This window comes from Cebus imitator, unplaced genomic scaffold, assembly GCF_001604975.1.
Source record: "Cebus imitator isolate Cc_AM_T3 unplaced genomic scaffold, Cebus_imitator-1.0 Scaffold45, whole genome shotgun sequence".
NCBI classification, from domain to species: Eukaryota; Metazoa; Chordata; class Mammalia; order Primates; family Cebidae; genus Cebus; species Cebus imitator.
The window spans coordinates 11,353,413-11,369,068 of record NW_016107360.1 but is presented as its reverse complement, the minus strand read 5'-3'; the positions used below and the strand labels follow the sequence as shown (position 1 = coordinate 11,369,068).

At 50.1% G+C, this 15,656-nt stretch overlaps 1 protein-coding gene and 1 long non-coding RNA gene across 5 annotated transcripts in view; one reads left to right on the top strand and one right to left on the bottom strand.

The window, feature by feature from the left end:
- Positions 1-15,143, top strand: part of HOXA3 (homeobox A3) — a 46,383-nt gene extending 31,240 nt beyond the window's left edge. The window contains exons 5-10 of one of the 4 annotated variants that reach the window (XM_017527038.2): positions 1,746-1,795; positions 2,453-2,508; positions 3,082-3,261; positions 5,485-5,718; positions 10,510-11,158; positions 12,594-15,131. In XM_017527038.2, coding sequence (XP_017382527.1) covers positions 10,630-11,158; positions 12,594-13,399 — 1,335 coding nt within the window. In that variant the 5' untranslated portion in view covers positions 1,746-1,795; positions 2,453-2,508; positions 3,082-3,261; positions 5,485-5,718; positions 10,510-10,629 and the 3' untranslated portion in view covers positions 13,400-15,131. Of the gene's footprint in view, positions 1-1,745; positions 1,796-2,452; positions 3,262-5,484; positions 5,719-7,446; positions 7,677-10,509; positions 11,159-12,593 lie in introns of those variants that run through there. The other 3 variants (XM_037737928.1, XM_017527042.2, XM_017527039.2) reach the window with 3 other exon arrangements.
- Positions 4,709-7,389, bottom strand: LOC108303264. The gene is made up of 2 exons (XR_001824757.2): positions 7,289-7,389; positions 4,709-5,333 (listed from the first exon to the last, which is right to left on the bottom strand). It is a non-coding gene; the product is annotated as an uncharacterized LOC108303264 (long non-coding RNA).
- Positions 15,144-15,656: the final 513 nt, after the last annotated feature.

Here is a 15,656-nt window from a genome sequence, read left to right as displayed (position 1 = left end):
ATTCGTAACTCCGTGTATATGATTTCCATCTCTGCAAACAACAGAACAATTGCATGTGTAAATAATTGCAGGAGTTTGGGGCCGTGTGTATAACACCATATACACATCCACATGTGTCCAGAGAACTTGGCTCATTTGTACTGCACTTGCACTCACAGGAAATATCTCATCTTAAATAAGAATCTATCATACACACACACACACACACACACACACACACACACACACAGAGTGGGCTAAGAGAGCCTTACCTGATGCTGAGTAGAAAATCCACTAGATTTAAGTAATGGAACAAAAATGTTAAGTGAATTTTTGACAGAGAAATCAGATTACAGTGTTTGAGTACAGATATATGTAATCTGCCAACAGCCTTGCAAATATTGACTAACGGTCTGTATCCCTGATTGCCTGCTTTTTCCACACCAACTTTCCCCCTATTTTGGCTCTGGTGACCAGGACCACAGCATGAGTCCCAGCCCAGGCCAGGTTAGAGGCCAGTGAAGTGAGTGAGGAGGGACTGGCAGCTGGATTTTTAAAAGGCCTGTAGCTTTGCTCCAGGAAACTGGATTGCAGAGTGGCAAAGGAGAACTGTCAGCTGCTGTTTCCCCAGATAGGCTTCCCAGGCCAAGATCTCTCATAGAGAAACAGCTTTTTTACCCCAAAGTTAAATGTCTTTTGACTTCTCAGATTTTTCCCTTCTCATCCCACCAAATCACCCAGTCCCACCACAAGTCATTAATGTTAATTGTTAAACAGCAGTTGGAGCATTAACTGGGATGTTAGCAGCCCTGTGGAGGCCCCAGGCTGGAGCTGAGAGATGCCTCTGGGCTTTGCTGGAGTTAAGGCATTTCTCTGAAGCAGTACCAATGACTTCTCTCATTAATTTATGGCTTTATTTATTTATTTCTGAGACGTAGGTAGTCTCACTCTGTCCCAGGCTGTAGTGCAGTGGTGTGATCTCAGCTCACTGCAACCTCTGTCTCCCAGGTTCAAGTGATTCTTTAGCCTCAGCCTCTTGAGTAGCTGGGATTACAGGCATGTACCACCACGCTGGGCTAATTTTTGTATTTTTAGTAGAGATGGGAGTTCGAGACCAGCCTCCATGTTGGTCAAGCTGGTCTCAAACTCTTGACCTCGTGATCCACCTGCCTTGGCCTCCCAAAGTGCTGAGATTACAGGCATGAGCCACTGCGCCTGGCTGACTTATGGCTTTAAAAGTTTCGATCTGCTCAAGACTCTTCCAAGAGTTTTGAAGGGGGTCCCTTCTCATCTTTGAGTTGATGCCTCTGCAGAAACTTGAGGGTGGGGAGGAGTTTGCCAGCAACACCTCCAGGTCCTTTTCTACGGTACCTGGTTAGCTGATTGTGAATTATTGGTGAGGGGGATGAGGAAGGCAGATAGCAGTAAGAATGAGAGGAGTGAGTTCTTGGGGGACAGGACAATGCTTTTTGGAAACCAGATCTTGCTCCTGTCCTCTATCCCCAAACCTGAGAGAGGCAGGTTTTCACTTTTACTTCTTACTTTCCAGCTTATAACATAGGAGCTGGAAAAGTTCACATGGAGGTTTTCTTCCAGCTACACCACAGATTGAATCTTATTGAAATATTGTCACCAGTTTAGGCCAGGACTTGCCTTCAAGGGATTAGGTCTCTTCTTTTATTATCCTTCTGATTTAGATAACCCATGACCAGGTGCTCTTACTAAGGGCCTTACATTTTCATCAGACCCCTTCTGTTCCTCTGCAGGGGAGGAGTGAAAGGGAGGAATCATGCACAGCCTCCTGAAGCTGCTACAAGTGAGTCCTCACACTTAGGTATAGCCAGCTGAAGACCATTCTCCAGAAAAAACAGAATATGGCCTGAGGATCTCACTAGCCTCACAGCACTCTCAGAAGTTCAGAAACTAAGAACAGGAAAGAGAAGATTTTTAGGCAGCGCATGAAACAGTACTATGCTGAAATCGGTGGGCAATGTCACCAGGCAGAAGGCAGGAGTAGGGGTGGGGGCAGCTTATTTGTTTCAGTTAGGTTCCTACTGAGCACAGTTGGTTCTCTACTGGTTTTCTCCTCAAGATTATTTTCAGAGTTCTGAAGAGGGATCTTTCTCATCTTTGAGTTGATATGTCTGGGGGTGGGGGGAGAATTTGCTGGTGGACACAGAATTGTCTTGGAAAATGGGTAGACAGACGTGCCTGTAGAGAGGGTTCCAGGTTGCCTTGTTAACTCAAGGTGCTCCAGTGAAGGTTGATTATTTTTCTTATTTTTTTTGGGAGGGGGTCTCTTGCAGATCAATCAGATGATTTCCTCTGATATTTTTCATCTTTAGAAACCTGTAGTTTCATGTATCACTCAGCTGTGCACTGAGGAACTGCTTAAGTTTGGTCAGGGCACTAGGTTTCTCCAGATTTTGCAAAACCCGGACCACACTATAGCCAAGCACATCTTTCCTCGTAGGCTCCCATTGAACAAAACCAGCTGGACTTGGAGGAGATGTTTTAACCTTTTGTCAGGTAATTATGGGCCTTTTTGGTTTCTCTAGTGGCTGTGGTGTATGGTGTGGGTGTTAGCAAACTCCATACAATGGCAGGGAGGGAGGAAGTCCGCTATCCAGGCCAGTTGTTTCTGGGCCTGCCCCTTGCCTTTTGATATACTGGCCTGTGAGCCAGAGGAGACTGAGGTGCATGGGTGTGCAGGATCCAGCTTGTCCGAGGGTGGGAGGCTGTAAGGAAAGTTAAGTGGATTCTAAAAATAAGAATAGCATTGCTGTACCCTTGTGTTTGGAGTATGTGTAAAGAAATATAAGTGGAGATAAGCTGTCTTGCATGGTATTCATGTGGGGATGGCCCCCAGCATTCTATTGCTTAGACAGAGCTCTTAAACTCAAAATTGCTGGTTGAGGTCCCCCACCGACCCTCCCTCAAAGCTAAATATTCTGTTTGGAAACCTAGTTCCTTTAGTGGTTCCCTATTTCAAATAAAAGGATTTAAGTTGACGTATGACCACGTGAGCACATAATACAGTGCATTATTGTGGCATTTGGAGCGGAGACCCAGGCAGGCTTCGCCTGTGATTACGTTTTCTAGATTCTCTACAGAGCTGGAGCTTTTCCCCAACCCCCACACACCCACCTCCTCCTTCTCCTTCCCCTTCTCCGGAGAGCATTCTCTGAGCAGGTTGCAGTTTTCAGCACTCATGGAGCCGTTCTGGGCGAGCTAGCTGATGGAAGTCGAGGGCCGTACCAGGAGGATGGAATTTATTTTAAGGTATTTCCGCTGATTGTTCATATCTAGAGTGAGTTATGGCTGTGAGAGACAAAGGTCAGGCGAGGAGACCCTGGCTCACGGACAGGACCCTCAGCCTCTCTCTTCCTTTGTTTCTCTTTTAGAACTGAAACCATTTGAAAGATTCCCAGTAGTGCCTCAGAAAGTGTTAGGGGTATAAATTAGGGGTATTGGGGGGCTACTAGGTGGGCCCAATGGCCCCCAGTGCAAAGGTGGCTTTGTCCACTGCAGCAGAGCAGGGCTGGAGTCTTGGGAACTGAGCCCAAGGCAGAAAGAGGGTCCTGAAGCCCGGTGCAGGCCGAGGTGGCCCGGCTTGCAGGGCTAGACTGCCCGGGAGGGGTGGGGGATGGGTGGGGGAGAAGGGAAATCTCTCCCCGGATGGCAGTGTTTTCAGGCAAGGGATGGAGGGTTAGGGCTGACCTGAGCAGCCTGAGCAGCTGGAAGAGGGAAATCAATGAGGGAAATGTGCAGATGTGCTGCCATTTTATTGATGATGCTTCCAGCCACTTTGTTTAGTGCCAGATTGCAGAGCATGCTCCCCCACAAGCCGGATCCAAGAAGCCAGACCGAGGATCTGAACTGGAGGGCCTGCCATTGTTTCCCTGAGCACCCTCTGCCCCAGAGGGATGAAGAAAGACAGCTCAGACCTAGGAGAGCCTTGGGGTGGGGTGAGCTTGCTGGATGCCCTGAGGCTCCTTATTCTAACATTCGGGAGACAGAGTAAAGAGGGAGCCAGGATTAGGTTTGGACTTCATCAATGTGCCTGGTCTGGGCATTCCTTGTATAGCCCCAGCTGGCTTGGAGAGTTCCAGAACTGGCCAGTGGGAGGGAAGTCCAGAAACAAGATTCCTCAGGAAGCAGAGGCAGACATCTCTACAGCTTCAGAGCTCCCAAAACAGAGCTGTAGCCAGGGTGGAGGCAGATGAAAGTTAGACCTCGTGTTTCCAGATTATTGGGAAAGCCCCAGCTAATTGGGCTTTGGGGACCCCACATTCCTGGGAAGGGTGGAAACTCCCTGGAAAGGTATAGGAAACTCTACTTTATTCTGCTCCTTGGAGTAGGGAAAGGGATGCTTATAAGGAGTCAGAAGTCAGATTTGTCCCTTTGACTTCTTAAAATATAGATTATTTATTTCTGTACTTGAAAAAAAACAAATCAGGCATCCCCTACTTGAGTGGGATTTACTACCCCAGAACGAAAGGGCCCTTCTGCCCTCCCCAATGCCGGCCTCGGCAGTAACTGTGTTTAACTGAGGCCCTTTCAAGTGCTCTAAAACACCCCTTGGAAATAAAATGTAAGCTTTAATTGCTGTTCAATTACTTGTCAGCATTTCATATGATTTATGACCCAGTTCTGGCGCATTTTTGACCCAGTTAAAGACTCATAAATAATATAGTTTCACTAGAAAGAATGAGAGAGGGAATAGAGGTTTGTTAGAGGCATCTTTTTATTGTCGATTCAGTGCCAGCAAGCTGAATAAATATCTAAGGATGGACTCTGGTTCTATATAAAAGCATGCACAGTGAGAAGCCAAGAGCCACATTTATAGAGCTCAGATTCGTTTCTCTTTCCATGAAAGTGCTAAAGTCAGTCCAATATATATAATGCTTAACTATTAGGTATCAAAAAGGGCTGATCCCCTTCTACCTCAAAATGGCAGCTTCACCCTCACAGGCAAGTACATTTCCTGAATAATTTTCCTCCCCTTCTGGGATTTTGATGCCTCTTCTTGCCCACATTATTCCTCACCTTCCTCCCCGGCTGCATAGCCTTGGAGCCGCCAGAGGCCCTCTCAGACGCCTTCAGGAGGATACCCCCTTGAATGGTAGAAAGGCACCACAGGCACATTTGCTGCTCCAAGTATTCTTCTAGTGCTGAGAAAATGTTTTCTTCTAGTCCTCCCTGGATGAGAGTTCGGGAGCCACGGGGATCTGGGGAAACTGGTGGAACCAAGGGGTCCCCTCAGTAAGGAAAAGCTCTGCGGTTTTGGTGGAGCCGGGCGAACTGCTGCGGGATTTGTATAGAAAGGGCTCAGCGGCAGCGGCCAGTAATTTCTGGAGATGGAAATCAACAACTGGTATTTTATCTTTTAAAAAAACAAACAGCAATAACAAACCGACAAATAAAAACCTTCCCTCAGTATAAATTATTATTTTAAAATCATCTCGCCTACGCTTGCTCCAAAGCCAGTCCTTTGGATTTCAGCAGAGCGGCTTGAGACTGGGGCACCGACCATCTGTACGCCAGGACGTCGGACCTTCGTCTTGAGGTCGGAGCCCCACTTCTACCCGCTGAGGCCCGCAGCCCGGGAGCCACCTATGGGGCGGATAGAGGCCCTGGCCGGAACCGAGCTTCTGCCCCAGATATCCCTGGGCTCCCGCAGCTCTTCAAGTCGGGTCCGCGCGTTTTGCCCTGCAGGGTCTTGGCGCCAGCGGAAAGGTATGCATTCCGGGCTCCCCAGCCCTTGCTCCGGCGCCCTCGGTCCCCTTGGCCCAGAGAATTCCTTCGCTGGACGGTTTTCACTGAAAGCTGGCCTTCCCAGCAGCTGACTTAGCTGAGAAGGCGGTGAGAGTCGCGTCAGCAGTTTGGAGGAGAAAGTGCGGGTTGATTATTGACCCACGCCTTCTTTCTTCAAATGCCACATCCGATCGGGCTGGTTTGAAGAGAAAATGCCACCGAATGGATTTTTGCAGCGGCTCTCACCTCCTACACGGCCGGCTACCCCTTTCAAGTTGCGCTGCAATATGCCATAAGGAGCAAGTGTTTGCTGTTTTGTGCTCTGTTTACAGCTTTGGGGCGCCGAGTCATAAATCTTGCCCAGCCATAAATGACAAAAACCATTGGTATGCATGAGGCCACCCTGGCCTGGAGTGCTTTTTGATTTCTCCCTTTTCCCCTGGCTTTGTTTTTGCTCTAAGGTGACACTTTGGCTCCTTGACAGTTTAAACATACTACTTATATTTTTAACACCTTCCTTTGAGAAGGACCCGCCGTTGACACCTTGGGATTGCAGGAAATCTCCATTTCTCTTTTTTGATACACTCATACCCTTGCAGAGTTTGCTTCTGAAGCTGGGGAGCTAAGGAGGCTTTGGGAGGACAACCATCCTCTTTCAAGTTGTGGCAATATTACCAGGCAAATTCGGGCCTTTCTTTTGCCCAGCTCAGCGTTACTCCATCCCACTAATTAGGAATATATATTATATATATAATTTAGGAATCCATTTGAGAAACCATGTATTCCCCTGCCGTGTGTGTGTTTGTGTGTAGATATGTATATTTGGAGTCAGAGCTTTATCTGCCTTCCCTATGGGTAAGCTGCGTGTCTGCACTGTGAAATGGGCACACAAGCCCTGCGATTCACGTTTCTAAACACCCTTGTGTGTTCCTGAGCCCAGAGCATCCCATTTCACTGCTGGAACAAGTGTCTGTCTTTCCCGGGGTACTTCCCTCCTGGCTGCTAGGATGTTAGCTGTTTCTGCCTAAAAATATAACCGAAGAGAGCCCAGGTAGCTCTTGGGGGTCTCTAGAGAGCCTTATCCCAGCTCCCCAAACCCCGACCCAAAGATCTGTTTGGGGATGGCAGGTGAAGTAAACTGGGCAAAGTCTGGGAAACTCACTTCTCTTGGTTCTCTTTCCCCTCACGGCACAATTGGAAGTGTCCAGGGCAGAGGAATACGTGGTTTCTCGAACGGATTCCTAAGAAATAGAGCCCAGCAAGAGAGCCCCTTTGTGAGAGCCCTTTGTCCTCATTAGCATAATTTTCCTGGACTTTAGTGACGCCTGGGAGCAGGAGAGGGAGGGAGTTGGGGGTGGGGGGAGGCTGCTCTCCCCTGGCCACCACCGAGCTCCCCTTCTCCCTCCGGTCCCTCCCCTCGCTTCAGCTCCATCCCCCACACCGGCCCGCGCTTCCCCAGCCGCCTTGGTCTCCCCTCCCGCCCGCCCCAGCACCCCCCACCGCACCCCCGGACCAGACGCTGCTCCGCGTGTAATATTCATAAGAAACATACCCAAGTCGGTGCCACTAGCCCAGGCAGAGCCCGGCGCCGCACTAGCGCTTATCTCCGGGCCGCGGCTGCTGCCCTCGGGAAGGGCAGGGGGCGGAGGTGTGGGGGAGGGGTGGGTGGGTGGGGTGGGTGGGGTGGGTGGGAGGGGGGGTCCAAGCCGCCCCAGTCGGCCCTGGGCGAGCAGTGCCGGAGCAGCGAGGCGGCCACGCTCTGCGCGGCGGCTTCCGGGCCTCGGGGTCTCCCGCCAGCCTGCCGTCTCGGCTGATGCTGAGGGTCGGTGCCCATCCTGCGCCAAGGGGACCCGGCCGGGCTGCCGAGCCAGGCCGGGGGTGGGAGCGGGTGCCTGAGCCACAGCCCGAGCCTGCGCTCTCGGCGCTCGTCAGAAGTTAAGGTAAGCAGGGCCGCAACCGGCCGCTCCCGGCGCTGAATGGCGGAGTTTACGTCTCGGTGATTTATGGCTGCAGACTTAAATCTCGGTTCAAGAAGAGTTCACAAGCCGGAGCTTCCTTCCCGGCAGTGACTGATACCCTTACACTTCGAGTTCAGGCCGCTTTCCCATCCCCGCCCCCACCTCTTGCCTCTCCCCTAGCCCAGCCTCAACTTCTCTGGGTCGGAGAGGGAAGGAGGGTAGGCAGGAGACTCGGGGCTCCTGTCCGAGGAACCTGCCTAGATCTGGGGCAAGGGAAGGCTAAGGGAGAGGAGGGAATGGGAAGAGAGAGCGATCTCAGAAGGACAGAGGTTGAATTTGGGCACATCTTCCAGAGAGACAATAGGGCTTGCTTCCTGCACTCAATGTAGCCTCTTCAACTCACTTTCGACTCTTGCACTTGGGGATTATTGTTCAGAAACGAATCTTTGTAGAGAAATCTCCCCTCATCCCCAGCCCTTGCTTGAGGGTACAAAGCAAAGTTTCCTGGCTGGCAGTTCTCCAACTTCTTTACTAGGTTGCAAACTTTGGGGGCTGGGTTGGGGTGAGGGGATGTATGAGCTCCAAGGTGGTGGTCTGCCAACTTCAAACAATAGGGGGGATTTTGGTGGGATCTCAGAGTCAAATTCATGTTTTAAGTTTGTGGGGGCTGTTGTATGCTCTTTGATTTTCACAGATATTTTTGTTATTTTGCAAAAAATGCATAACTTGATAAAAAGGCTTAAGTAGCAGGCTGGTATAACCTGTGATAATGGATTAGCAAGTCACTAGAAATATTGCATGTGCAAAGTCAGCTTAATTTTGTTTTATCTAATATCTTGCTGTTCAAGTGTCTAATTTTCCTAACCTGATGTTTTATTTTACACAAGCTTGGTATCTAAAAAATTTATAATGCAGACATTAACACTGCCAAATGTAATTAAGAACTGTTTTCAGTAAAAGAAAAGGAATCTGATACATTAAATTGCTATTCAGTTTTAAGTTTTATTTTATCCTTTATTTACTTTCAATCATGATATGTGTAGCTTCCTATTTCCAAAAGAGAAACAATGCTCCAGGGCTCATGATCACTGACAGTAACTCTGGATAAGGGATGCTGTAATTTTTAATTGAGGTTCTGGAAAATTAATTGTGCCTGTTTGCAGATGTTGGTCAGATTGTTGGCTTAATAATGAAATCTAAAGGAGTCCATTATTAACAATGAAATTATAATCATCTTCTGGTAGATGCAACACATTATCTTTTTTTTCTATTTAACAAAGCATCGAATATTCCTGGAAAACTTGAATAACTGGCACTCAATATACATAGTTGGGTTGAATGAAACCATTTTCTTTAGAATTTGTTATAATTTTCTTAAGTGGTCAGAGGGACTGACATTCTGAGTGTGTGTGTGTATGTGAATATTTGAAACTCTCATGGAACTTTTCTGTGCTGAGAACTAGAGGTTGACCATGCAATCGCTGAAAACAAAAAGAAAACATAACTTTTGCAAACTGCTTTCTAAATGAAAGAGGGTTGAGAAGGTTTTCAACTGCTTTTTAAATTCTCAGTTATCCTTTATCTGTTATTTCTGAAGCAGGTAAATAGGCCAAGTAACAAATATCAACAACAACAGCACACAAAGATCAGGAAACTCTGGCAGGATTTTATGGCTTGTGGTTCCATCCCTCGTCCGGAGCCAAGTGACCCCCATACATCAAATTACATAGCAGTTTCTAAGACAGAACCTATTATCGTTAAGTTGGAAAGAGAGTTCAAGCCGTGGTCATGGAGATGAACGCTGGTTTTTCAGGTTCCTGGTGGGTTGTTTTTTTTCTCTAATCCATCATGTTTTAACAGGTAGAATTTGATAGTCGCCCTGAATAACAGCACCTCAGAAAGTCCAAGACAGGAGTGTCTGGGAACCTTCTGTAAATGGGGGAAAGAAGTGAGGGTGGCTTGCTGGAAAGTGCCTGAGAAACAGGGAGAGAAAAGGAGTAAAGAAATCTCTAGGATTTGAGTTGCAACTTGCTGGTGGTGGTGGGGGGAGTGTTATTGTTGGTCGCTCCCCCTAAACACACACACACATAATGTGTGCCACCCAAAGTTTTCACTCCCCGCCTTTTTGGCCACGAGGGATCCATTTGGAGGAGATGAGTCATATCCCCAACAAGGTGAATTAACTGCCTTACAAGCTCAGCTTCTGAAATCCAGCATGGTTGGATGGGGCAAGTTGCCTGAATTTTTTTTGCGCAAACCTCTCTTGGGGGCAGGAAAGTCTTAAGAAGGAGCTGGGTGGGAAGTTACCCCATCCCAGGGCTCTTTTAGCAAACATCAGTCCTAAAGCGGAGAAAACATTGGCGACTCAAGTTCCCCTTTGCCTCTGTGCCCTTCCCAAGATTCCCAGAGTGGAGGAGTCCTGGGCCCTCTGGAGGAGGCCAAGGAGCAGAAACTAAGTGACACCCCAAGTTTCTTCTTCCCTGGAAAAGAAAACTCCCAGCCTTGTTTCTTTCTAGCCTATCAGGCCTTTCACCTTTTGGACCCCTGCTCCTGAGAGTCAGCTTCCAGCCCTCACTCATTTTCCTTCTCTCTCCCCGGAAAATCCCCCAAATCCAGACGCAAGTTAAGCAAATATTTGTAGCTGCCAGTAAATTCCAGCGGTTTTTTATAGCGCGGCTTTCTGCGCCTGGGGCCAAGTCGTGCTGCTAAATATTGCTGACCACTTTTTCTTTTATGGCTTTCATGTCACTTAGCTATTGAGAGTAAGATGGATTTGCGCGGAGCCCTCACCGCGCTGCGCTTCTCGCCCCCCCAGGTCTGTGCGGGGCGGCCATTGGCGGCGGAGTGTCACGTGACCGCGGGGGCGTGCCAATGTGCGCCCTCAAGGGTGTCAAACCGCTGTCAGAGTGTGCGATCAAGATCGTGAAACAACGCGATGCAAAAAGCGACCTACTACGACAGCTCGGCGATCTACGGTGGCTACCCCTACCAGGCAGCCAACGGGTTCGCTTATAATGCCAATCAGCAGCCGTACCCGGGGTCTGCCGCTTTGGGCGCCGCCGATGGCGAGTACCACCGACCCGCCTGCTCACTCCAGTCCCCCTCCAGCGCCGGGGGCCACCCCAAGGCACTTGAGCTGAGTGACGCATGCCTGCGCACCCTGAGCGGCCCACCTGGCCAGCCCCCAAGCCTGGGCGAGCCGCCCTTGCCCCCGCCGCCGCCCCAGGCCGCGCCCCCTGCCCCACAGCCGCCTCAGCCCCCACCTCAGCCCCCTGCACCCACCCCTGCCGCGCCTCCGCCCCCCTCTTCTGTCTCCCCCCCTCAGAATGCCAGCAGCAACCCCACCCCTGCCAACGCAGCCAAGAGCCCCCTGCTCAACTCACCCACAGTGGCCAAACAAATCTTCCCCTGGATGAAAGAGTCTCGACAAAACACGAAGCAGAAAACCAGCAGCTCCAGCTCAGGTAAAAGAGTACCTTCTGGAAGAGGGTCCTCTGGCCTGGCTGCGGCCCCCAAGCTACTGCCCACCATATCCAGCACAGCCTAGGCGCAATGGAGCATGTCTGGAATTCACTGCTCCCACACCACTCCCCACCAAAAAGGTTTTCAGAGTCTTTGCAACTTAGGGAGGTGATAGGCCTCTGTGGGCTGGAAAACCCCAGAGACCTGCGGGAGTCTCTCTGGACTTCTCCAAGGGCGAGTAGGGTCTAGTGTAGTTGGAATCCTTTCTTGCTCCACTCTTGGAATTAGAACCTCTGTGCAGGAACAAGCTGAGCTCCACTGTCCATCTTTTTAGCACAGCTCTTCTAATGAAACAGTGACATCCTCCTCATGCTGAAATGTGGCAGAATAAAAACAGGCCTAATCACCCTCCAAGTCAGAATCAATGCTTTGCCTATAATCAGAGCCAATTTTTGCTCCAGCAGATGGAGTGGCTGCCTTACCTCTGGGAAGACCCTACTCAGACTTAGTACAATGAAAGCAGCCAAAGATCCCTTGGGGGAGGGGGATGCAGACTTGTCATCCTAATGGGAACCACATGGGCCTCCTGGAAGTAGGCTCCACTAGAGGAAAGGTCCCAAGCCTTAGGCATCTTAGCATTTTGGTTACCTTTGCCCCTGCCTTCTCCAGTTGCCAGTGCCCTGCCCTGAGCCTGAGCATCTGGGACCTCCAGAGCTAGGATTTAGGGGGCCAGGGAAGACAGAAGGGCACAAGATTAGTGGACAAAAGCTGGGGCAGGCTGCTTGACAACATAGGAAACCCTAAAGAATAGGACCTAGCATGAAGGGCCTAGGCCTCCCCACCAGAAATGAATACCTTCAATGGGATCTCTTCCTTTGGGCAGAGAAGGCTTTCCAGTTTGAGGTTTCCAGTCTGCCCATCTCTTGGAATGGGCAGAAGAGACTCTTCCTGGGTAGAGAGAAATAAGTGGCCAGTAGAAGCTACTGCCTAATTATTGTCAGACAGTGTGGGAGGGAAAGAAGGTTTGAGTGTGTACATTAGGTTTCCCACATTTCAGTTACTGTGAACGGAATGGAGATGCTGAGACCGGCCCACAGGGAGGCTGTTGTCTGATAGGTCAAAGAGACTAGTAAATGCCAAAAAGTTGATAGCTCTAAAAAGAAAATCCAGATCAGGAAGGCAAACTGGGGGCGCTACTTCTCTGTCCTTTCCCCGAGAAGCTTATGATTGCTCCTTGGCTGAATGAGGGACTACCACTGTTTTACCCACCAGGAAAGAAGATAGCACCTAGTTCCTACTTCTCTCTGGGCCCTGACAGAAGGAGAAATCTTTGGGGCCTAAAGGAAGGAGGGGCCGGGCTGGGTCAGGGGCTGGGTCAGGGGCTGGGCGGGGCCTCGGCAGCCCCTGACGCCGCTCTTCCTCTCTCTGTCCTCGCAGGCGAGAGTTGCGCTGGCGACAAGAGCCCGCCGGGCCAGGCTTCCTCCAAGCGCGCGCGCACGGCCTACACGAGCGCTCAGCTGGTGGAGCTGGAGAAAGAGTTCCACTTCAACCGCTACCTGTGCCGGCCGCGCCGGGTGGAGATGGCCAATCTGCTGAACCTCACCGAGCGCCAGATCAAGATCTGGTTCCAGAATCGCCGCATGAAGTACAAAAAGGATCAGAAGGGCAAAGGAATGCTGACGTCATCGGGGGGGCAGTCTCCAAGTCGCAGTCCCGTGCCCCCTGGCGCCGGTGGCTATCTGAACTCTATGCATTCGCTGGTCAACAGCGTCCCGTATGAGCCCCAGTCGCCCCCGCCCTTCTCCAAGCCTCCCCAGGGTGCCTACGGGCTGCCTCCCTCCTCCTACCCTGCGCCCCTGCCTAGCTGTGCACCCCCGCCACCCCCACAGAAGCGCTACACTGCGGCAGGGGCGGGCTCAGGGGGCACCCCCGACTATGACCCGCACGCTCATGGCCTGCAGGGCAACGGCAGCTATGGGACCCCACACATACAGGGAAGCCCCGTCTTCGTGGGGGGCAGCTATGTGGAGCCCATGAGCAACTCCGGGCCAGCCCTCTTTGGTCTAGCTCACCTCCCCCACGCTGCCTCGGGCGCTATGGACTATGGGGGCACCGGGCCGCTGGGCAGCGGTCATCACCATGGGTCGGGGCCTGGGGAGCCGCACCCCACCTACACGGACCTTACCGCCCACCATCCTTCTCAGGGAAGAATTCAGGAAGCACCCAAGCTCACCCACCTGTGATGGTGGGCTCGGGGCTACGCGCCAGGAGAGTCTCCCCCACCCACCTTTTTGCTTTGGTTGCTTTTTTTTTTTTTTTTTTTACGTTCTTCCTGCCCTTTCCTTCCTTCTGCGCCCCCGAACTCCATTTCCCGGTTTCCCTGCTCTTTGGTAACGCATTTTTATAGTTTATGTGACGTAGCAATCTTGGTTGCTGGAATGGCTGTATCAGTAGCGATATTTATCTCTTCCTGCCCCTCGCTAGGCCACTGGCCCTGCATCCTTTACCTTCTCCACTCTTTGATCAGAAACAGGGTATATGAACAAATTTTCTAGTCGAGTTTTCAATGTGAATTTGTTCGTACATTATGGCTCCCGAGGGGAAGCGATTATTATTATTTTTTTTTTACATTTTTAGTTTTTTTTTTTTTTTTAATTGCACTTGTAAAGAGAGAGAAAAAAAATCAAAGGCGCTTTGAAACAGGGGCTCCCTGTGCAAGGATGACTAAGTGTAGTCTTTCCGTGTGTGTATGCTGGTGAACAGTCAGATTTATTTATATTTTTTTTGCAAGCATTGAATAATCTAAGTTTTAAATATTATTTATCCCCAATCCGTTCGTATTTATATTAAAGAAATTCTGTGCCCTGATTGTTCAGAAGGGTTCTTGGACCTTTTGTTCAACTGTGTATTGGCGTACATAGAAATTTTTTTTATTTGAAAGGGAAATAGAATTCCTTTAAACGGTAATGATGCAATAAAACCAGAGAAGATACAGCTTTTGAAAACAGTGATTTAGGTTTGAATCCGGCAAAACTGAAAAAAAAAAAAATCTGTAAACGCGAAAAATGCTAGATTTGTGTTGAGTTCTACATTCCTTGCTGCTCACATTCTGAGAAACAAAACAAAAAGAAATAAAGTTTTTATTCTGAATAATATCCTTGTTAAGAAGAGGTTCTTTGGCCGAAGACGTGGGTCTGCGTGGAATTCAGGCCGATGCGAGCCGGCCGAGCAGGCCGGGCGCAGCAGCCCTGCGGCTCCAGCACCCGGCCTGGCCAGGCTGTTCGCCTGGAAGTTCCGCGAATTCTCAGGATGGCGGCTGGGGCGCCAGGCGGCTGCGGCAGCCCTGGTAACGCTGGGCAGCCCGCTCGCTGGGCTGCCTGGTTCGCAGCAGCTGCGGAGGCAGGCCGAGGGCGCTGTGGCTGCCGAGTGCTGAGCATGATGGAAACAAAGGCATCCCAGCCCACCGCGCAGCGGGAGCGCACAGGTGCCCCTCGGCCGGGCCGGGAGATAACTCAGGGAGGTCTTCTGCTCCACACTCTTCCTTGGGCCAAAGCTGACCAGCTATTGCCTAAATCCCGGGATTAGCCAGCCGCACAGAGGATGCTGAGCACTTTCCGGGAGCAGTCGGACTCCTGGTCTCCTCTGGGAATGCTTCGCGGTCCATTATCGTGTCAGGAGGAAAGAATGGTTCCTAAAATCTGCACACGGAGCGAAACAGTTTGAAAGGGATTGAGGCTCACCCGGGTCTTCAGCAAATGGAGAATTGAGCTGGGGAGAGTCACCCTGAGCCAGCCCTTCCTCGGACTGCCTAAATCCCAGCATCAGTTTCCTACTGAATGTAGTATTTATGTAGTATTTGGCATTCTCTGAATTTATTTCCTCCCTCATTCCCTCCCAGCTTTCTTTTTATGGCCCCAGGGGGAGGGGGGAGAGCAAGGAGATCGGTATCTTTGAAATAAAAATGCAATTTTATAAGTGCTTTTTTCATTTGATGCTACAGGAGCTAAATATTACATTTCCACTGCTGGATTTAAGAGGGCTGCCTACTGACTGGCTGGTAGAGGCGAAATCAGGCGCAGTAAAGGGAAATATTTTAATCCTCAGATTTAAGGATTCCTGGAGAAAGGAACCAAATTCAGAAAATGCAAACCTCAGACCTGCATCCCCATCCTCACCCCCTTCAGAGCTAGAAGTGAGGAACCACTTTCACCTGGGGATCAGGAGCATCGGATGTGACAAATAAAACCGTATTCTCCCTGGATTGTATCTTTCAGAGGCAGAAGTGGAAAATGTCGCCATTTTGTTTGCAATCCAAAATATCCATCATCATGGCCTCTATCTTCCCCCTGTGAAGCTCCCTCAGATGATCCTTAGAAGCAGGCACTGGAGCCATTTCTGGGTATCTGCTGGGTCCCGTCAAGCTGCCTTTAGAGAAACTCCTCATGGTTTAAGGAAAAGGCTCAGAGGATGCAAAACCAGGCTGCTGTTTCTCTCACACCC